Raw genomic sequence first — 22,583 nt, 5'->3', positions numbered from 1 at the left:
GCTCTGTTAAGATGTCCCTTATTTGATAACCCCCTGTGTGCGCCTCTGTGTATCTCTAGATCAGGGGTGTCAAACTCAAACACACAGTGGGCCAAAATTCAAAACTGGAACAAAGTTGCGGGCTAATGTTAATATTTATTGAAATATATTTATTCCTCCAGATATAAGAATGAATCTTTTCTTATGGACTCAAACAAGTTTTGCTGAAAAACGGAATATGGAACAAGCAAAGTTTAATACTAAACAATATATATATTAGCTGTATAATACCAGTAGGCCAGCTCTAATAGTAATTTGGTATGGCTTCGCAGGCCAAATGTAATTAGGCTGCGGGCCAAATTTGGCCCGCGGGCCAGAGTTTGACACCTATGCTCTAGATCCTCGTTTTTTCCCTCTTTGTGTTTTATTTCATGCTTTCCCCAGCCCGTCATGTCGTGCACTCGCTCCTCCTGTCCGAACCTCTGTACTTCCTGTTTTACTTTGCCCGTCTCCCGTCAGTGTTGCGTTCACTCCTGCCGTGTCTTGTTATGATTATCAGTGTCACCTGTGTTCCCCGTGTGCTCCCACTTCCCTCGTTAACCCTCTGTGTATTTATGTGTCACGGTTCTGGGTCATGTTGACCCAGCTTTCTGTTTTTCATGCTTTGGTGTTTTTCTAGATTAAGATTTATGATTTGATTAATCAGTGATACTGTTTTGATTATGATTATTATTTAGTAGGCTTTCGTCAGTGTCAAGTCTGTCTCTCTCTGTCTAGTCCGTGTCTTAGTAAAGTGTGTTTTGTTTCCTGTTTTACTTTGAAGGTTCTTGTTCCTGTCTGATGTCAGTGTTCCGGCTTTGCTCTCCCTGTCTCGTTAGGTCTTATTTCTCCCAGCTGTGTTCCCCTTCTGTCTCTAATTCCTTGATGACTCCCAGTGTGCCCAGTGTGTCTTTGTGTCAGTGTCGCGTCGTTACAGTTTTTTTCAATCGCTAACAAGCGCCTACCCATACTTCAGATACTTTTTCTAAACTCTTAACACAGACTGACACCTACAAAAATACAATTGGCCAAATGGATAATTTCCTTCTCAAAAATACATTTTGTTAAATATATACTAACTCTTCATTTCAAAATAGAACACATCTTTCTCTGCACACACTAACTGTACAAAAACACTATAAATCTGACTCAAAATGAAATTAGTCTGTCAAAGAATAACACTTGTTTTCACTCCACAAGGTACATGCAGTCAATCAAAGTACACCAGGTTTCAAAATACTGGCTATTATTGACATTACAAAAACTGCATAGACTTTTATGTTTCAGTTTTACAGGTATTTGCATGCGAAACATGCAATCCACCATTTTGACACCAGAAATGTCTTGGTTGGTAACTGTATGTCCACATGTACAGTAATGTTCACATTCAAAAGCATTCCAGTAAAAAGCAAACAAGTTTTTGTTTCTTTACTGTTTACTACAGGAGGTACAGTAGAAACACAGTATGATAGGACAGAGAAAGTTTTACAGTATTGCTTACAGTGAACAAAATATCCATGAAACACACAAGAGCATTCTGAACAAAAAAACAACAGCAAAAAGCCAAGATAAAAAAAGGGGGGGGGGGGCTAAAAAAAGGCAAAAAATTTGCATCTAATCTCTGCGATCTTCAGGGTTAGGCCACATGTTTTCATCAACATCACATCTGATGTTATCCAAGTCGATACACCTGGGATAAAACCGCCTGGTATGTCGGATCCACCCTTGGCAATCGTCAACTGTGATGTCCCTGGAGCCGGCATCCATGGCTTCAAGGAGGGACATCTGGTCATGTGGCTGATGGTCATAAACCTTCCACCTCCATGCAGAAAAGAACTCCTCTATGGGGTTGAGGAAAGGTGAATAGGGTGGAAGGAAGAGACTTACCAGTCTTGGGTGGACTTCAAACCATGTTGTTATTGCTTGCAAGTGATGGAAAGCCACATTGTCCCAGGTAATTACAAAGGTCCTCATGTTTTCACCCTCCTGACCCTGCTCTGGAACCAGGCGCTGGTGGAGATCATTGAGAAAGGCAAGCAAGCGCTCTGTATTATAGGGTCCAACCTGACATCTGTGAAGGAGTAATCCTGCATTTGCAATTGCTGCACACATGGTAATGTTTGCCCCTCTCTGTCCTGGCACATCAACTGTGGCCCTTTTTCCAATTACATTTCGTCCACGTCGACGCCTTTTGGCCAGATTGAATCCTGCCTCATCGATGTATATGAATTCATGAGGGGCCTGGTTGGCCTCCAATTCCATAACTCTCTGAAACAAAGTTTATGTAAGTCATGTTATTACTGTATACCATACTGTACTGTAACCTAGTATTGTGTAGGTTACCTACTTGCAAAGTGCAAAGCTTATAGAACTGGACATTGGATTGAATATACACTATACCTGGACATATTGTCGTCGTAGCTCCTTGACCCTCTCACTGTTCCTCTCAAAGGGAACAGTGTAGAGCTGCTTCATCCGCACTCTGTGTTTGGACAATGTCCGCGTAATGGTTGTGAGGCTGATTCTATCGATATTGTCAAATATCTCATGGTCCGCCACAATTCTAGTTTGAATTTCACGCAGTTTTATTGCATTATTTGCAGTAACCATTTCTACAATGGCAAGCTCCTGATCATTACTGAGGAGCTTTCCTCTTCCCCCAGAGGGTGGAAGACGTTGCATTCTTTAGAAAGACAAAAAATTCAACATATGCATTACTGTATGACCATATTGACATGTCAAGTGAGAATAGAAACAATCCATGTAAAATGCAATACTTACCTGTTGGTTTGTTGAAAGATGCGTATAATGGAGGCAACCGTTGACCGCCTCAAATTGGGCTGCACTCTTTCACCAGCCTCTCTTAGTGAAAGACCATGGTTGATTACATGGTCAATGATAGTGGCACGAATTTCATCACTGACTACTGTTCTTGCAGCCCTTGGAATGCCACCACCACGCATTCTTACACCTCTACCTTGCCCTCTCCTTGGGCCTGCTCTTCTCCCTGGGCCCCTTGCTCTTACTCTTCCTCGACCAGACATTACAGTGTTTGTCTTTTTTTTGTTTCCAAAAACATCACTCCTCAAGGTCTTGCCTTATAAACCCCACTGAGTCTAAGCCAGAATGGAAGAAGCTGTGGTTGACCCAATTTACCCAACATAAATAAGCTGTGTCTCAATTATTCAGTTGTTTGTTTATTATCAGCTGAGATATATTTTTGATATTGATATTGTTTTTGTACTGATATCATTGCAGAAGCAGAGGTTTTTATACTGTATCTAAGGTTTGGAATATTGTTTTTGCTATTGTGGGATGTTGTGTGTTAACATTCGTAGATACTACAAAAACAGTCCATAATTTTGTTGGGAGGTATAGCTTGTCTGTTAAGAAAATGTAAGCATTGTGGAAATGTGTTCACTGACTGCATATTGGGTGAACACGACATGAAATGTGTGAATGGTATGGCCACAACAGACCGATGCTGTGCTAATTGTGTTTAGAGTTTTGCAAATGTGACAACTGTTTGGACAAACGCTTGTTAGCGACTGAAAAAAACTGTAACGTCTGTTCACCCTCAACAAGCTGTGTGTTTTGCCTCCGTGTTTCGTCTCCAGCTCCAGTTCAGTATTTCTGCTACAGTGTTTTAGTCCACCAGCGTTTTTGTTTGTCTTTTGGTGAGTTTAGCTTAGTAAGAGGTTTTTCCCAGCAATAAAGCTGCGCTTTAAGTTATACTTCTGTGTCTGAGTCCTGCATTTTGGATCCACCACTCCAGCTTGCCTGCCTGCCACACAGCGATTCATGACATTATGTCTGCGTCTCCCTCAGTTCAGTGTCGCGTTCTCCCTCATGACTGTGTGCCCCTCCGTGTGTTTCCTCGTGAGTCAGTTCCTTAGTACTTCCCAGTTTAGTTTCATGTTGTTTTGTATCGCCTTTATCCTCTGTCAGCAATAAAGCTGTATTTTGAGTTCAGTCTTGTTTTCCCGTGAGTTTGCGTTTGGGTCCTCTCCTGCCTGCACACAGCCTGATCATGACAAGGATAAAAGACATGCTGTGGAAGAGAGCCAGAGATTAATTGTATTTTAAAGTGCAGGGTGGAGTTATCGATGTGATCACAGTCTCTCTGCACGTGTGCACGAAGTGCTGCTCCTCCTGTAGGACATGGAGTAGGGTCATTTAGCACCTTCAGGCGACTGTTGCTGTGATTTGGCGTTGTGTAAATAAAACTGAATTGAACTGAACTGAATTTGGACACCGCTCCTGGATTTCACTGCATCTTTTTTACCTTTGGTGATTGGACTGTGTGATGCAATACACAAGTCATGTGGATGCATAATAATGAAGTAAAACATAAAATTAAACATTTACGGCTTCAAGGATCTTTAATGCACAGAACAAAGCCGTGCTGGAAGTGAGTCTTTATGGAAATGATATCTTTGGTGTATGCTTACATCTAAATCTCAGCATAATCACATGAATAAGCTGTCAGCTGAACTTGTACATCATCATCAAGTGTTGACTGCAAGTGTCACCAGACCCCTCTTCCTCTCCCAGCATCCCTCCATCCCGTTGTTATCTGTCTTAATCCATCATCCATCCACCACCCAGCAGTCTTTGGCTGTCAGGAGCTGTTGGATAACGTGTTAACACTCATGCACAAACGTGCATATGCAAACACACACACCTGCTCTTATGCCATCATTTTGGGTAACATGATTGTCTCAGGCTTTTTTTTAGGCAACCATAGAGCGTGACAGATGTTCCAGAAGTAAAAAGCCCAATAATTCTGATTATGAGCCCATCCAAAGTAGAAGTACAGCAAGCTACGACTGTGAAATGACAAGTCTGCGTGGAAGCAACGTTATTTTAGCAAAAAGAGTTTTAGATGTGGCAGAAAAGAGTTCCTCTACCCCAAATCCTAAATTAGACTGATTTGTGGCGGTCACTGTGACCATGGAAATGTTTAAACCATGAACATGAACACTTTATCTCCCCCCCCCCATTTTTAAGATTTAGTTTTGGACAGGTTTGCCTTTATTTTGGAGCCTACCTGTGCCCCTGGGTTTGAGCACAGGTAGGCTCAAACCGAATCACTTCCAGTATGGGTCACCTGCTCAGCTAATCAGCTGCACCCGCCCCTCCACAGTCCACAAACAAGGTTCAAGGGAAAGGACAAAGATCCTGGGTGAACTGATGAGGCAATGACAGGTCAAGGATTGAATTTCCTTTCCTTTCTTATTTTATTTTATTTTTCCAACCTCAAAAAATCCTTTCAGTCCTTATTTTTATTTGAATTAGCCCATTAACTTCAGTTAGCCAAGTCTTTAGTCTAATTAAGTTTCACTTTCCTGAACTTTGTTTGGTTCCAAAATATTTAAAGTTATTATTGAAATCTGCACAGGGCCATTTATTAAACGAGTCTTCAGTAAGATTCAACTACTTCAAATACTGATTATTTTCTCACAGAGCTTGATTTAATCAGGGAATCAACGATGTCACCTCCTGCTGGACTTCAGACAAAATTCAGGTTTAAGACACAGGTTTCACTTTTCAGATCCGAGTCTGTGGAGGGAATCCAGGCTCTTTACACTGAGATGTTGAACAAGAGAGATAATGACACCAAACTAATGAGGATGTGTTAAAGAATAATTTGTGGAGGAGATTGGCAACTGGAGTGCCACACTGCTTCTCTAAAGATTTGTGCTTTTCTGTCTGCCGGGACTTTCAAAGCTCCTAAAAAGAAAAATGTGGTCAAAATGAAGAGAGCAGATCGACTTTGACTCTTCTTATTGTCCCTTTCCTTTTATCTGTCCCATAATGTACGCCATCAACCCAGCCTTCCTAATTTTTACTACGCTTTCATCTTGTTTATCCCCCCACATGTCCTGCCTTCACACCGCCACCTCCTTTTTTTCTGTCTGTCATGTTTTCCTCTGCACCTCCTCTGTGATCTCACTCCATCCTCTTTCTTTCTTTTTTTTTTAACATTATCATTCCATTTATTGGTTTTTGTCCTTCACACTTTCTTTTGTGCTGTGAGCGTCTTGCCTGTTGAAAACAAGTCACAGTGGGTAAGGTCATTAGACAAGATGGATGTGTTTGGAAGTGGATGTGGCTGTCTGTGCCGATGACTTTGGGGCCCTCGAGCCAAAACACCAGCATGACTCATCTCTTGTCTTTATCTATCCTAAATTCAGCCGAAAACACAACGGCCCGAAGAGCCCGAAGAGCCCGAGAACCCCGTTAGTGACCCCTGGAGGATAGGCTGCTCGTCACAGCACATTAAATGACAGTAAATGTATACATAAGAAATCTCGTTCTTTTTTTTTGTAACATTGACGATTAATGTGACTACAGTGGTGCCACTCGGGACAGTATGAACTTGTCTTTTACTTTGGAGTTTATTGTTTCTATTGTTGTAATGCAACATAAATCCCCTGCTAATCAGCTTGTTTGTTGTATCGTTTGAGATTATGATCAGGAATGAATCCACTCATAGCTGCTACTGCTGTGGCATCTTTTATACACCGGGCAGATATAACATTATGACCACTGACAGGTGAAGTGAATAACACTGTTATCCAACAGCTCCCAACAGCCAAAGACTGCTGGGTGGTGGACTGATGATTGATGAAGACGGATAACAACAGGATGGAGGGATGCTGGGAGAGGAAGAGTAGTCTGGTGTCACTTGCAGTCAATACTTGATGATGATGCACACGTTCAGCTGACAGCTTATTCATGTTATTATGCTGAGATTTAGATACTAAAACTCTTTATCACATATGTTCGTGGGTGGGATGTAGCAGGGATTAGGGAAACATTTGACCTCAAATTTGATGTTAGAATCAGGAAAAAACAAAAAATTTGTGAGGATTTGAGATGTTCTGCTGGGAAACCTTGGAAATCGGCCACGCATGAAGCAGAAATGATTCACAAACAGTTTGAGGAGCAAATCAATGACTTGTCCTCCAGGATTCCTGGATCTCAATCTAGTCGAGCATCTGTGGGACGTGCTGGAACCTAACCCTATAGAGGCCCACCTCACAGCTTACAGGAAGGAGGCTCTGTAGTTTAGATCGTGGTGCAGATACCACAGCGCACCTTCAGAGATCTAGTGGCACTCATATCTCGATGGGTTTGTGGATTTTAGCTGTGTATGAAAATCCAAAGATGACACTTGCCTATTACCCTCACATGATAATGACAAACAGACACAGTGAGGGGTGTGTCTCTCTAAGCTTCAGCTCTGGCTGAAAGTGGCCTGTTTATAGATGGATGCTTCATTCAGTCATCTGCAACATATTTTTTTCCAGGAAGTTGTTTTGCTGGAACTTTCTCAGATGTCCAAGGTAGCGTGAGTAGTTGTTCAATAGAACAAACATGGAAACAGTTTTTGCCTGACAGTTGTGGACCTTTACAGTACAAACCTTTGCAATTATATCCAGTGTGTGTGTGTGTATGTGTGTGTGTGTGTGTGTGTGTGTGTGAACAGCGGAGGCATTTTTAAATCATTTTTATGATTATTAGGAGATACTTTCATTATTATTCTGCCCAGGAGTTTATTCAGGTCATATCACAGTTATGACAGCAGGTTTGGGAAATTGGTCCAAGTGTTTTGAGGACTTTTAAAAAAAAAAATTGTCCAGTTCTTTATTAGTGTCATATCTCTGCTGCAGTGACAGCAGGTTAAGACAGAGTCCGAATGTTTTTCTCCAGTCATGTCCTCCAGCCTCCCCTGCAGGAGACTCCCAGGCCAGGTGGGTTAAATAATCCCCGTCATGTACTGTCATTCAGCGCTGTGTCTCCTCTGCTCAGGCGTGTTCAGAATAAATCCACAGGTCGTCACTCAGGAGGCATCATACCCTCAAGTGTTCTTTTCAATGTAGCTTGCCATTGCCAGTGTGTGAATGGGTGAATGACTGAATGTAGTGTGAAGCGCTTTGGGGTCCTTAGGGACTAGAAAAACGCTATACAAATGCAGGCCATTTACCATTTATTTACCATTTTTTTACACAAGGAGCAGCATTTCTATCCTGAGCCATGTGCCTCTCTCTAAGGGCCTTCTAGGGCCTTTGCAGACAAAGATATGCAACACATACAACCTGTCATGTAATTTTCGTGCTGCAGTGCATGTACCTGATATCTGCAGTGTAGGTCTGGTCTGATAGACATATTTCCACAAGGCCGAATGAGCTGCACACTTAAACCTGATAAGACAGAATGTAATTCATCCAGAAATAGTTCCAGTTAAAGATCCTTAGCATGCAGGGTAAAAATGATTCAGAGAAGCAGAATATATTCAGTGTGACTTGCCTGATTAATCCAAGCACTCGGTGTCTTGCACGTAAAACACGAGAGAAAGGGACTTCTGAAAATCGCACGTTATTCTCTTAGAGCTGATGGAACTAGAAAAGAGGACGGCAAGGGCACAAATAAGGCAACAGTAGTGTTTTAAACTAGCCTTCAAGGCCCCAACAGTCAGTTTTTTTATGTTAACAAGATTTTATATGCCCACGGCATTGGGGATAAATAGATGACCTCCATCAGGTGGCTGGAGTGGTGGTAATGACAGTAATTTTGACCCAAAGTAAACAGGAAATGACTCATTTAAGTCACACTGAACCTTTTACTTGGACAAATTGAAGTTTTACTCCATAACTAACCCCCCAACAAAACCTGAACCATATTTAAAACTCATCAAAAACCATACATGAACACCATTTCTTTTTATGATTATATCAAATGTTTGTTCTTCTAAACACTAGAAGGCACTTGCAAAGCTCAAAGATCTGATAAGACTGACAGCCCACCTGCACTGAGCTGGATCACAAAAAGAACTTCAGCAGGCTCCACCTCGTTTTTGCATTTTTGCAGTCAAAGTCTGGAGACGTGCAGGTGAGGAGGCAAGCTCTGTTAATGAGACGAGAGGAATTCGAAAAACAATTACTGGTAAGATTCAGGTGAAAAACTCACTTTGGGCTAATAAATGTTCTCTGTGGGACCGCAGATAATAAATATAGAATATTTGAACTCAAAAGAGTACCAAAAGCAAGTCCGACTTACTCAAAACTGTTCTACTCGAGTACAAAGGGTGTCAAAGGAAAAACAGTGAACAACTTTGGACGGAGCTTAAGTGAATGTATAAAGAGATGTTGTTAGAAAAAAACAAGCGATTAATCACATGCAGCAGGGGCAGTAAAAAAACCCGAGCATCAGATAAAATGGCTATCTGATTGAAAAGGGCAAAAGGATGGAAACTCTTATTTTATTTATTTATATTTCCTGGCAGGAGCAAACCGACGACATCAAGTCTGATGTCATTTCATCACCAAAGGTGTTTTCATGATATTAGCATCCTCCCAGACATGTGATGAATCATCAGCTTTGTTACAGCGCAGCGCTGCAGTCAGTGCTGTAGGCTTGATGAACACTTTCTTATATAAAGAATACACTGAACACTAAAATCCCTAGAAACACCAATGACGACAAAGACGACAAAGCTGAAAAGAGAGATGGCCCGCGAGGCAAACCGTACAACACATATATCGAGTGTTTGATGAGGCTGTCCAGTAAAAAGAGGATTGGATTGAAAAAGTAATCGTTCAACCGCCGACGCAGGCAAACAAACTGTAACACGAGCAAGAGGCAGCAGGAAGAACTGATTCTACTTTTAAGAAAAAATGGAATTCTGCCGACAATGAGAGGGTCAGTTAATCAAAGAGGCGGTCTTTGTGACTCAAGCACGTCTCTGTGATGGTCGTCAACTCCAGTCACAGGCGGAGGAGCCAAAAAAAGACCCGCTGCTGCGGCGTAATCACTTCAGCGATTCAGTCGACAAACAATCAATTCGTATATTTCCTCAGAGATGAAGCGCACAAGAAGTATAACATTAAATTACAGAAACAGGATAAATACAAACAAAACAAAAGCAAGGCCGAACTTTATTTTACAGCTTATTTCCAGGAAATGTTTCTCGAAAATTATTTGAGACGTCTTAGACGCTTCGCAGCTACTTCCCAGCTTCTGCTAGAGGAGCCATATGTGATGTGCATATAAATATACTCCTCAGTAAAGCTGGGCAGACAATGTGCGATTTTTGGCCCATTTTGAGCCGATTTTTGAGTCATGCCACCGTTTTGGTGATCGGCCCGAGTTTGGCCTTCATCGTGCGTCGTGCATCGTGTAGTATACATCGGGTAACGAGAAGCGATTAACACCTCACGACCAGCTCCGGATCATCAATCGCTTGGTCGTGAGGGTGTCGCCGCAGCCGCTCACACTGCGCACGCGCAAACACATAAACGTCGGTGAAAAAGACGGAGTAGCACAGCAGTGCAGCGTGTGATCTGGACACAAGCGATGGAGGCAGAACTTGTAGAACTTTGGAAAGCTCATCCGAGCCTTTTCGATGTGGCCTCACAAAATTATCACGACCACAACAATCGTGAAAATAGTTGGATTTACACTGCTGCTCAATCACAGCTGCTTGATCAATGTTTTTCATTAGCAATTTAGCAATGAAGTTGATGGTGGTGGTGTGCGTGTTTGTGTGAGTGAAAGACAGAGAGGGAGAGCGACAGATTTTCTTTTTTTTCTTCCAACAATATCTTTATTGCGTTTCAAAATTACATACAGAAATTGGAGTACTTCCACAGCAAAGGAAACATCCAGGGCAGCTAAATTATTGTATAACAGTCAATCGCCCTCCCTTGCAAATCAGACACTTATAAGATGTTAGAGAGCAACAGTTAAGTGGAAGTACAAACTATATGACCTGTAAATAATAACTTAGTCAAACAAAGGAAAAGGAAAACACAAACCCCCCCCAAAAAAATAAAATAAAAATATATAATAATAATAATAATAATAATAATAATAATAATAATAATAATAATAAGCTTCTCTATTTCCAAGGGTTGCTCAACATCAACTCGGTTACACTATTGTGCATGGTTCAAAGTTACAAACTCAAATGTACAATTCACACAGCATTAAAGATCAAGTATAAAAGAGATTAATTTAGGAAACTGCAGAGGACCACCAACATTTACACCCCATACTGCCAAGATCCATATATCCCATATATTGCATAGATTTTCTGTTATAACTTTCATTTTATGGACGCACAGTTTGAGCACTCAGGTCGCATCAGAGCATCGGGCTGTATAGTGTGAGACCCTGCATCGTGACCTACGAACTTCTAACCCCTGCGAGTCAATCGTACAGTTTGAGCAGGAGCTGAATCGTGCGACTGAAAAAAATCGCACAGTGTCTGCCCAGCTTAAGAAACATAATTCATATAATATTGCACTGCCTGCATGTCTACATGTGGAAAACTAACACTGTGTGAATTTAATACAAGAGTTAGTCATTTGAGATGTGATTTAAGGTTTTTTTCTTAAATAAACACAATTATTTTTTTCCTCATGCTGGTGTCTTCTTACTGTCACTGATCATGTATTTACTGTTTAATTAATTAGGAAGCTGCAGGAGGTATGCACTAGGGGTGCAACGATACACAAAATTCACGGTTCGGTTCGGTTCAATACTTTGGTGTCACGGTTCGATATTTTTTCGATACAAAAAAATGTTCATGCCTTTTTAATTTGTCATTTATTAAAATTATATATATATATTTTAACTCAAAAGTACAGTTTTTAAATTTAATATTGCTGAAACAACAAAGTAATAAAAATAAATAAATATATCTGATTGAGGAATCACTCATCTTTGGAAAAGAGTTTATTACAGAGAAATGGCTCTTTCCAAAATAAAAGCTATACTATACGCTTCTTCTGGGCTATATTCTCAGCAGCATATTAAACATATCAGGTCCCCATAAGGAGAATCCTGTGCTAACGGCTGTCTAAATGACTCGGGTAAAGTTTGTAGCATGCGTGCTTGTTGTTTTTGTCTGCTTCCACTTGTCTTTGCACTAGGATGATGTCGGAGTAAATGTGCATTCATATTCATTGTGTTCCCACTAGTGCTGTCAGCGTTAAACTCGTTGAAATGACCTTAACGCCACAACACGGCAAATCTCCGTTAACGAGCTACCGCGGATCGCCCTGTGCATGGGGCTGGACGGCCAACATGTTAACGAGCTAACTGCGCTAACACACTAGTTCCCACCAATGTAATTGAGCATTGCATGGCACATCCAACATACTGTTTTACTTTAGTCCATGACGCGCTTACCTTCAGGGTCATACTTCACATGAAAACCAAAATAGTTCCAAACGCCACATCTGAATTTGCCATGTTGCAAGGAGAGCTTAACTTCTGTCTCGCTAGCTTGCCCTGCGCTCAGTGAATCTGCATTCGACTACTCCGCCTAGGCTGCACTGTCGAGCGCAGATCCACTGAGCGCTCAACACAGACAGCATTGTCAGAAGGAAAGTTGATAAAATAAATTAAAAAATTTTTATTGTTCGAACCAAAAGCACTGTATCGAACGGTTCAATATCGATACGAGTATCGTTGCACCCCTAGTATGCACCTGTCAGTCACCTGTTGTCACTGACTGGATGATGCCTCGCACTACTCTTTTCCAATCTGGAGCTTTTGATTCTCAGCCGTTAATTATGTTAACGCTTAGTGTGAATTGACTAAATATAAATGTGTTTGTATGAGTTTGAGAGACATCAGGAAACAGGTGAAAGTTGGTGCCAACTTTCTGGTGACCGAGCGAGTGTGTCCTCCCGGCCCCGCTCTGGCACTGATGGAAAAAGTGGAGCTCTGTGTGTTTGCTGATGTCAGTGGGATTAACGGCAGCAGCTCGAGCGTTAATACAAATCGACTCTGACATCTTGTAAGGTCGCCGCTGCTGTCTGGAGACGGGAGAAGTGGTACATGCTAAAGGTCTCAGTGCAGTGTCAAATCCCACGGGACAGCAGAGAGTGGGTAAAAAAACAGCAGGCAGACATATGTATATATGTATGTATGAATGCATTCATGTATGTATGCCTGACTGCATTAATGTATGTGTATGTGTATCCATGGCTGCAAATGTAGTCCCCCAAGTCAGATATTACAAAAGTCGAAGAAAAGAAGATGGGCTGAAGTCACTGTTCCTCAATTCATCACCTGACTTTTTACTGTTGCATGTATTGATGATGAGCAGATGTCACGGTTGAGAGCTGCTTGGTGTAACTGTTGCTGTCAGTCTGACACTGTTTAAAATGAAGCATCCTCTCTGCTCCGGGGTTTTGGTCTCTCCGAGAGCAACACGAGCAGTAAACACAGAGCTATGAAGGAATTCAATAACTAGGAGCAAAATATAAAAGATGAACATGTCACCGCAAAGTTTCAGGATTCAGCATTTTGAAACCTCAGTAGTTGTGTTTTGGCAGCTGCCGTGCTGAAGTGACCGTATTTGGACAAGGAGCGCTAAATCATCAGCTTAGCTTGCAAGCTTGGTTAAACAATCTGCTTCACCCAGAACTGAAATAAATAACTGCTTGTGCTATTTTTTAGCAGCAAGAACTACAAAAAACATTTGTGATAGCTGACAGTGAGTGTTTCACATCACTGGAGGAATTTGGCACTCTTGTCTTTGCAGAATAGTTTGAATTCAGACACACTAGTGGGTTTTCCAGCATGAACAGTGTGAATGTTTACGGTCACGCTAAAGCATCTCAATCTGATTCAATTCCAGACTTTGACTTGGCTGCTCCAGAACCTTCATTTGGTTTGTTTGAGCCAATTAGAGGTGGACTTGCTGCCAAGTTTCACATCATAGTCCTGCTGCATAACCCGAGTGCTCCTGAGCTTCGCAGTGGTTTTTCTCTTTGGTTTCTTTTTCCCCTTAAAAGGTCAAGGTCACTGAAATTCGACCTTGTCCAAGACCTTTAGTAGACACGTCTATGGTATTAATTTGAAAGTTGCTGTGTTCTCAAGTTAGTGCACTCACAGACTTGGGTGTCCACATTGCACGCCCGGTGATGACAAAAGCACATCCGTGTTTATAGCTGAGAGGTAAAAATTGCATTGTGTATTTACTCAGGTTAACTGTCACGTCTGGTGAAGCAGACGGGGTGGAGAGGAGAGAATGTGGACTCAAATGCAGACAATGGAGACGGAGTTAGGATATTAGAGCAAGCCAAACAAGCCAAACAGCAAGCCAAACAAAACAAAAGGCAGGAAGGGAACTAGCAAAACCTAAACTGGAAAAGCTAACTCAAAATACCACATGAACCCTGAAACAAGGGGGGAGAGAAACAGATGACAGAACAAGACAGAAAACTAAACACACAAAAGGATAACGAGGGAGTGAGGACCAGGAGGCGAACACAGGTCCCCACAGGTCCCCACTACACACACGAGACAGGAAAGGAAGGAAAACAGAGTACTCTAACACAGGACAGGGGACTGTCAAAGTAAAACAGGAAATACACTAACACAGAGGCAAGGATGACTAGATGTAACACAAAGGACACAAGAGAGACACAGTAACAAAACCTAAAGGATAGAAATGACCCAAACTCCCAAGAATAACTAAAGGAGCTAGAAATACATAAACCTAAACCTTTAAAAACCAATAAATCACAGAATTACACATACTGGGTCCCAGACCCAGTACCGTGACATTATCTATCTAATATTAAACTTTGGTTGGTGGTCTGAAACGTGGACGTGTGACAAATATGTAACACAAAAATGAAACCCTAATATCAGGAAAAGTACAGCTACATTTTCACAACCATGTGATCCAATAAAGTTCTCCAAAAGCAAAACACAGTGGAGCGGTCCCATTTAATGACTCTCGTGAGCTGAGGAGAATCTGCCTGCCTGTGTCAGGACAGCTGCCAATCAAAGTTGTTGTATTGACAGCATTAAACCATCATGTGGTAGTTAAGAATGATCCATAGAAACCAAAGCGGTTGTCTGTAGCAGCTTGTAAACATTTATTTGTGCTGTAAAGGATGCTGAGACATTTGAGCTGATCTCATTGTCTAGTACTGTAGATTGTCACCTATCATGTCCTAATTTTGCTATATCACAGTGAGGAGTGAGGCAGAAAAATTTGCAAGCTGAGATCCTTCCTCATATTTCAACCATTCTTCACAAACTATATAAACACAACATACACCATGTAGCTGAAGTCTGTGCCTCCCTTTCCACACTCTTATTTGGAACATTGCATAAGAGCCTGAAGTCATGCAGCATTACAGCTTGTTTCAAACAAACAGTTCATTCATCATTTTCCTCTGCACACGTCTACAGAGAATTCAGTCATACAGAAACGTGCATGTATTATGTAGGAGGTTCAGAAAATACACGTGAGCTAAAGCTGAGACCACGTAAGAAGCAGCTCATGCACAGCTTCTCGGTCTGTGCATGATCTGGCAAAGAAATCTTTATTTTCTCATCTTAATTGATTTCTGCCTCCATCAATGCTTCACTCACCTGAACTGCCAATGAGTCATGGTCAGGCTCCGAATCCAATCTTTACTTTTTTCATCTTTCACTTTGAGGTAATTACAGTTGGCTGGATGTGTAAAAACCTTAATGCAGGTAATGTGAAATGCTGTAGCTCCGGCAGGGAAGACTCAGATAGACAATGTTGGGACTTGGGTTTGGGTTTTTTCTTCTGAAATGTCAATTTGGGCATTCAGAGAAGGCTCTTTTAGTGTTTTCAGGTGTCTGCCATTTCCTTTAAAGCTTACTGTTACTTTCCTTTCAGTTTAGAGGATCTGAAAAGCAATATAACCATGTAAGAAACAAGTCCAGCTCAGTGAACACACTTCAAATGGACTTTCCAGCATCTTTATTTGTTCGGCCTCCGGTTCACACTCAGTGTTTTCTGCCTCTTGTCTCTCATGCGGATGATGATGGATTGAAGAGGGAAAGGGAAAGGGAGGATTAGGAAAGATGGTGTCTGGTGATTGTTCAAGAGAATAGCCTCAGAAATGGCCTGTACGTGTGTGTGTGTGTGTGTGTGTGTGTTTGTTTGTGTGCATCCCATTTTTAGGCCAGAGTTGTTCAGGGTGAGTGACTTCTTTCTGCAGACACTGCTGTGTTTCGTGTTGACTTTGATGCCCAGTGATACCTCCTCTGAGCTGTCAGGGTGTTGAAACATTTTGCTTTCACGCTGAGGAGAACAAAGCCGAATAAAAGCTTATCTGCATTTTCAGGAATTAAAGACGACAGGGGAGAAGTATTCACGCACGCCCAAGTAAACCCTGCACTGGACGGTTTACTTGGGTATCATTAGGAAAATTGATTGGTAATAAAAGTACGCTTTCTCTTCTCCTCGTGCCTGGCAGCTCCATCTTGTCCAGTATGTTCATTATCCCTCCTCTGTCCACTAACCACCTCGGTTTTGCCTTTCTGACTTTATCTCCAAACCCTTCAGTCTGCGCTGTAAGGCAGAGCATGATGGGAGTCATATTTAAGATATTTTAAGTTGTTACTGATCCCAAAAAGAAAAAAATTAACCTCATCTCACCTAGTTTCATTGTCCTCAGAACTCTTAGACATGATGACAGTGAAAGGAAACAAAGGCGTTTTTGTTACTTATATCACAACACTTGGAAGGACCAACCACCAGCTTGGAGACTTTAGTTATAAAAGAAGCTGAAAATCTGATAAAATATGGGATCATCAACATTAATCTGCGCAAATAACAGCTCTAGATGTATGTATGTAGAAATTTGTCCCTGTATACATTTTGTTTTCCGTCCAAATTCTTTGAGCTGGTTACATTTGAGCTAGTTTTTGGTCGCAACAAAGAGGGAATGCATTTACTCAAGTTCACTCCCAAAGCCACTGGGTATTATCGGCTGATGATTTAGCCTTTATTACAATTTAATTTAATCGCATTTCGCAATCGGTGACCAGTGAATGCATTAAGATGTTTCGGCCCAAATACCTGGAGCTCCATCAAATATTAAGACTACTAAAGCAGACAGACATCAGTCAGTACGCTGTCCTGTGATTCCTTCTTTATGGGTGATCTCCATATTCATATTTTCCTCTGATGCATTTACAGTTAGAAAATTAGAAATTTTAGAAAGTTGCTTTGTTAGACAGTGTCAAATGGGTTTTAAAAACCAGAGAAAGTTTGCATCAGTCACAGTTGCTATGCATGTGTGCAAGCTCCATATTGGGTCTGAGTGGAATATAAAATAAAATGCATGAAGCGAGGTCAATAAAAACGCCAGCTAGACTTTAGTGTGTGTATGTACTACAGAAACTGCAGCTGTTTCTTGTCTTTTATGTGATTGTTTAGCTAAAGAATCATTCTTTTATTTGTTTTATTTTATTGTTACAAGAAGTGATGATGTGAAAAAAAACTGTGTTTTAGTTCCACGCTGTGCCTAGTGGGAACCTTTATTTTGAAGATCTACCGGAAGTTGTGCGTTAACATGGAATGTTTTTACCAGCAACTTGAAGGAAAAAAGACAAAAGCAGACGCTGTCTTGATTAGCAGCAGAAACTGCCTTGGTTACTGAAGAAAAGCTTCGTAAAAGTTGTTAAAAAGTGTTTCACCCTCTGTGTTCAACGATCACAACGAGAGCAATTACATATTGCACTTGTGTTATTTTCTTCGTGTGTTGCAGATGTTACTTCTGATGATGCTAATCACAGTAGTTGAAGCATAAAATGCTATTTTCTGCTGTACGTGTCATATCAATAAGGAGTGCTTTTGTTATGATGAAACAAACGCAATTTCATAACTTTTTATGCAGAATTTAGTTGTGATGTATGTTCTAAGGAAAATTTAAGCTTTAACATTTATATTTTAATTTGTCTAATAATTTGTATTTTGTGTGTGAATCACAACTATGTTGGTTAGACAGAGGTTCCAACAACAGTTACATTTAATTTGCTAACTGAAGAGTACCACACATTTTCAGGATGTAAATAATTGCAAATTGCAGTTATTGTTTAATTGTTAAATTTATGATAAAAGAGAACGTACAGTAGAATTTTATTATATGAAAATGAAGTGATAGATCAGAGACTAAAAACCTGTTTCTAAATACAGGTCAGGTCTTTAATTGAGCTATGAGCTCTATGAGGAAAAACCTGTGATTCCAATTGATAGCGAGCATCCCAGGGTGATCCAGATCTGCCCAACCAATCAGATGGCCAGTGGTTTATCTGGTTTCTGGTAGGATTCCACCAGTCATCCTGATGGGCAACAGTGGACAGACAAAAAGAGTGCACTCCAGACTATAAATACACCAGGCGTGAAACTTCTTGCAACTTGTGAGTTGCTGACTGACAGATCATTACAGATCATTCCCTCACCTGATCTGTGCTTTGACTTGACTGACCCTCGACTCTATAAAGCTATTTCAAAACAAACTGAAAGATAAAGTTGCAACTTAACCAAATTCCTTTTAAAGGAACAATTCAAATAATTAAGGACAATGCGAGTACTTACCCAGGAGTGGGTTACATATGTGAGGGAGATCATGTGTGGAAGCAGAACACCAGCATGCAAGTGTGAACATGAGTGACATGTAGTCACTGTCGTGCTGCTGTAGAATTAGTAATGAAGACTTCCAGATGTGGTGCACCGTGTGTCTCAGGGATCACTGCAAAAATGTCACTGCGGGCAGTAGAACACAATCAAAATGGGAAAATTCAAACCAGGGCAAGCAACATATTACACACAACAGCAGCAATTGTGCATGATATTAGACTAAACCAAAGTTGGATTTAATCACTGCTGTAAAGCAATAAACATTGCACTAAAGAAAATGAAAGCTAGTGTTGGAATAAACCAAACTCAAAGGAAAGCTATTGTAAAATCAGGGATTAAACATTACAGTTTAAAGAGGCATCGTTGGGCGAGGATACAAGATACTCCACACCAAGGCTGAAAGGAAAAGCACAGTGGAACCAGAGCATTATCATTCCCAATGCATCACATACCGACAATTTGTCATGCCCCTAAGCATTTGATAGTGAAGCAAAGGGTACCCTCCCACGTCCTTATTAAACGCTCTGGGTTCTCCATTGACTCCAATACAAACCGGCTCCAACCATCCATTCCAGCACAAACACATGAGTTAGTAGTATCACTAATAATTTAACAATAAAATAGCTTCATGTAGTAGCCATCACATAGTGTTTTCCAAAGTGATTTACGTGTTGGGATGAAAACGTGTTGGTGGACAAATGAGGGTGATAAGGTGAATGTAAGGAATATGCAACTGAAGCACAACTGTAAGATTAGCGACTTGCTGAAGAGCAAATGTTCAAAAGAGTGAGAAAGGAAACGATGCGTGAGAGGGAGTGTTTGTGGAGCAACAAACAGAAAACCACCGTCAAACACTGCCACAGAATATCAGATCAAACTGAACCACAAAATTAAGACCCTGCATACAGCAAACCAGTTTCATGTCTAATAAAGACCTTTATTCCTAGAAAATAAAGCCTTCACAGAGTCCGTTCTAAAGCCATGTGGGCTGTGGCTGTAGTCTAATGAGGCCACAGGAGTACAGACACTGGCATGTCTGCTTCAATAGAGTCTGAGTTTGAGGGTCGGTTTGGTCAGGGTGGACACAGCAGGACTCCTCTCGGTCTGATGTTGTTTTGTTTTCTATTTTATCAAGCTGATGAAATATGAATCAGTGATTTCTTTTAATGTCCTCTGCTGACATTTGAAATATTTCTTTGTGTTTTCTGTCTCTGGCAGTGATTTCATAAAGGGTAAGAGAGAAAGTTGCCTTTACATCTATTTGGCCTCTAACTCATCTGTTAACTCAGGAAAGCTGAAAAACTGGTGAATAATGACTCAAACCAGACCTAGTAAATAAGTGACTAATTGACCGAGGCTGGTTTGAAGAAGCTTGACAAACTGTCAATATTGGTCCAAGCCAAGCTTCACTCAGCAAAGAGTTCTAGATCAAACGTGCAAAGGAAACGTCAATATTGGGCCAAAGCAGTTTCTTATAAGAGTTTATTACATACTTAACACACAGCACTGATTTCACTTCACACCCTGCCTCTATCCCACCCTCAGGCTGTGAGCCTCTTTAGTGCATCTGAGCAGCTGAGGGAAAGCTTCACTACTACCAGAGTTTATAATGAAGAGGCAAATGCAAAACAGGTATTAGTACGTAGCTTTGAGACACAAATACAATAAGAAAACGGCTTTAGCTAAAGCTCTGTAATTACAAAACCCACCCGGATCGTTACTTGAAAGGATTATCCTCATAAACTTTTAAAACAAGGGCTCAGTGAGTGTTCTTGTAAGGAAAGTGATAGGTTTTTTGCACTGAAAAAACATCAGTGAGTGATTTTTAATTTACTGATTGAACGATGCGCATAAAGCTTCAAATTATGTAAAAAAAAATAGATCAAGTTCAGAGAAACGGCAAAAAACCCAACAGCTCCAGTTCAGACTCTGCAGGCCTCAGTTAGCAGGTTAAAGTTCATGACTACAAGGAGAGAAAGACTGAACAAGCATGGCTGCAAGAGAAAGCCTCCTCTCCCTGAAAACAACATAGCAGCACGGCGGGGCACATTTGAACAAAGACTTCTGGAATAGATTCAATTCCACCATCAGGCCGGGGTCTTACTGTGTGGAGTTTGCATGTTCTCCCTGTGTTTGCATGGGTTCTCTCCGGGTACTCCGGCTTCCTTCCACCGTCCAAAGACATGCAGTTTGTGGGGATAGGTTAATTGATTAATCCCATAGGAATGTGAGTGCGAATGATTGTCTGTCTCTGTGTGTTAGCCCAGAGACAGACTGGCGACCTGTCCAGGGTGTACCCCACCTCTCGCCCTCGACCCTGAAAAGGATAAGTGGAAGTGAATGGATGGATGGACCTCAAACCAGCTGTGAGCACAGCGGTGAAGGAATGATGTGATTTGTTGCCCTTGCGGTAACTGAGTGCACCAAACGCAGCAGGACAGCAATCCCAAGCACCGCAGCAAACCTCCAACAGAATGGCTGAAAATGAAAAGGAGTGAGGTCTGGAGACCATAATCCAGCTGAAAACTGTGCTGGGACTTTCAGAGAGCTGTGCATAAATGAAGAGAAGCATGGCTGTGAAGAAGAGTGGACCACACTTCCTGCTCACTGATGTGAGTCATGAAACGATCACTGCTGATAAAGATGGCTCTACACACCACACTTCATGGGGTGTACTGCTTCTGCACAATGTTTAATCTGTGTTAAATAAATAACAACTGACATTAATTTTCATTAATATTTAATCTAAATGTTAGAACCTGTTAAGAACCAGATGGATTTTTTATGCCTTGATACATAAAACATGAAACAGGGTCTACTTTTGTTTTTAGATGACTGCAGACACAACAAGTTCATGAAGCTTCTCACTAATGGTGAGAGGAAACAGCATCACTGCTTATTTATACCAGTCACTTAACATAATGAATGCTAAAAATGCAAAGTCACTCAGTGGATTCTGTTTGTTAAAGACAAGATTTTTGGTTAGTCTGTAAAAACAAGGCTATCCGGGGGTGAGACGGTGAGGAGGGACAGGGTCGGGCCTCTGACAGGATCATTAATAAGAAACGAGTGTGGACGCCTGACATTTATTCAGAGCTCTGGCTGCGCTGCTCCCTCAGTGCTTTTCCCATAGGTGCCGGTGTCCTGGGAAAAAAAAGCCAGGACCCTCTGACCCTTTCGAAGGTTTCATTTTTAAATATTAAACACACCACAGCTCCAATATGTAGCTTTTCATCGGCCGCTTATCTTTACTCCAATTTGGCAGATATTTTTAATGGAACTGTTATTCACTGTTCGGTTTCAATCACCTGTTAAAAGGTAGTGTTAAAAGCATCATTACACACTTTGAACATCTGACCTCGAAGGATTAAATGCAAAACGTGTACACGCAGAAGCTTCTCTTTCAAGCGGAGACGATGATGTGTGAAATTAGTCAAAGATGTGAGTAATATTAAAATACTCCCTTTTTCTTTTGTTGTTTTGTTACAGCTTTCAATGAAATTGACGCAACTGACGCAAATTGATTCTCCGGTGGGGATCAGCTCACAGCCTTTTAAAACAAAATGAATCCGGACTTTATGATGCATTTTCTTTTCTTTATAAAAGTCCTTTAAAGTCCTGTAGATATAACAGAAGCATCGTCCTTCAGTGAGTGGCTGACACACTTCCAAGTCATTATTAGTATTAGTCCTTCTAGGTGCTGTGATGACTCTACGTTGTGAGTTGCGGGTCTTACAGGGGCATTTGAGAAGAGTGTGTGAGAGCAGAGTGGGGATACTGAGAGTTTGGCTATGAGGTCCATCAGTAAGGACTGCTTCACTGAAAGAGTATCCTGTCAAAGCACCGCTGCAGGGAAAAGCTCAGTGTTCACAATACACGGGGAAAGAGAAATTATGCTGTCACTAGATCACATATTCCACATATTGCTGTTTCTGCCTGTGAGCTGACTTCACAAAGAGCAGCTCGCAGTTTGCTCTGACCTCTAAAATTTAGTAAAAGTGAAACAGATGAATACACAAAAACCTGACACAGCAGCAGGAAATGTGTTTGTCGCTTTTAAAATCTGTAATTTTGTCCTCACACGCATTTCCGCACAGCTCTTAAAACATTTTTCTTGATCCTGTGT

At 41.2% G+C, this 22,583-nt stretch overlaps 1 protein-coding gene across 1 annotated transcript; it reads right to left on the bottom strand.

Moving 5' to 3' along the window:
- Positions 1-1,632: 1,632 nt before the first annotated feature.
- Positions 1,633-3,582, bottom strand: LOC309689736 (uncharacterized protein; the record flags this gene model as incomplete). Its single annotated transcript, XM_082506357.1, has 3 exons — positions 2,800-3,582; positions 2,419-2,701; positions 1,633-2,286 (listed from the first exon to the last, which is right to left on the bottom strand). Exons 1-3 carry the CDS (start codon positions 3,060-3,062, stop codon positions 1,633-1,635), a joined length of 1,200 nt encoding a protein of 399 aa, XP_082362483.1. The 5' UTR covers positions 3,063-3,582.
- Between the last annotated feature and the right edge of the window lie 19,001 nt (positions 3,583-22,583).

Source organism: Aulonocara stuartgranti (genome assembly GCF_965226115.1).
Source record: "Aulonocara stuartgranti genome assembly, chromosome: 15".
Lineage (NCBI taxonomy): Eukaryota > Metazoa > Chordata > Actinopteri > Cichliformes > Cichlidae > Aulonocara > Aulonocara stuartgranti.
This window is presented reverse-complemented; position numbering and strand designations above follow the sequence as displayed.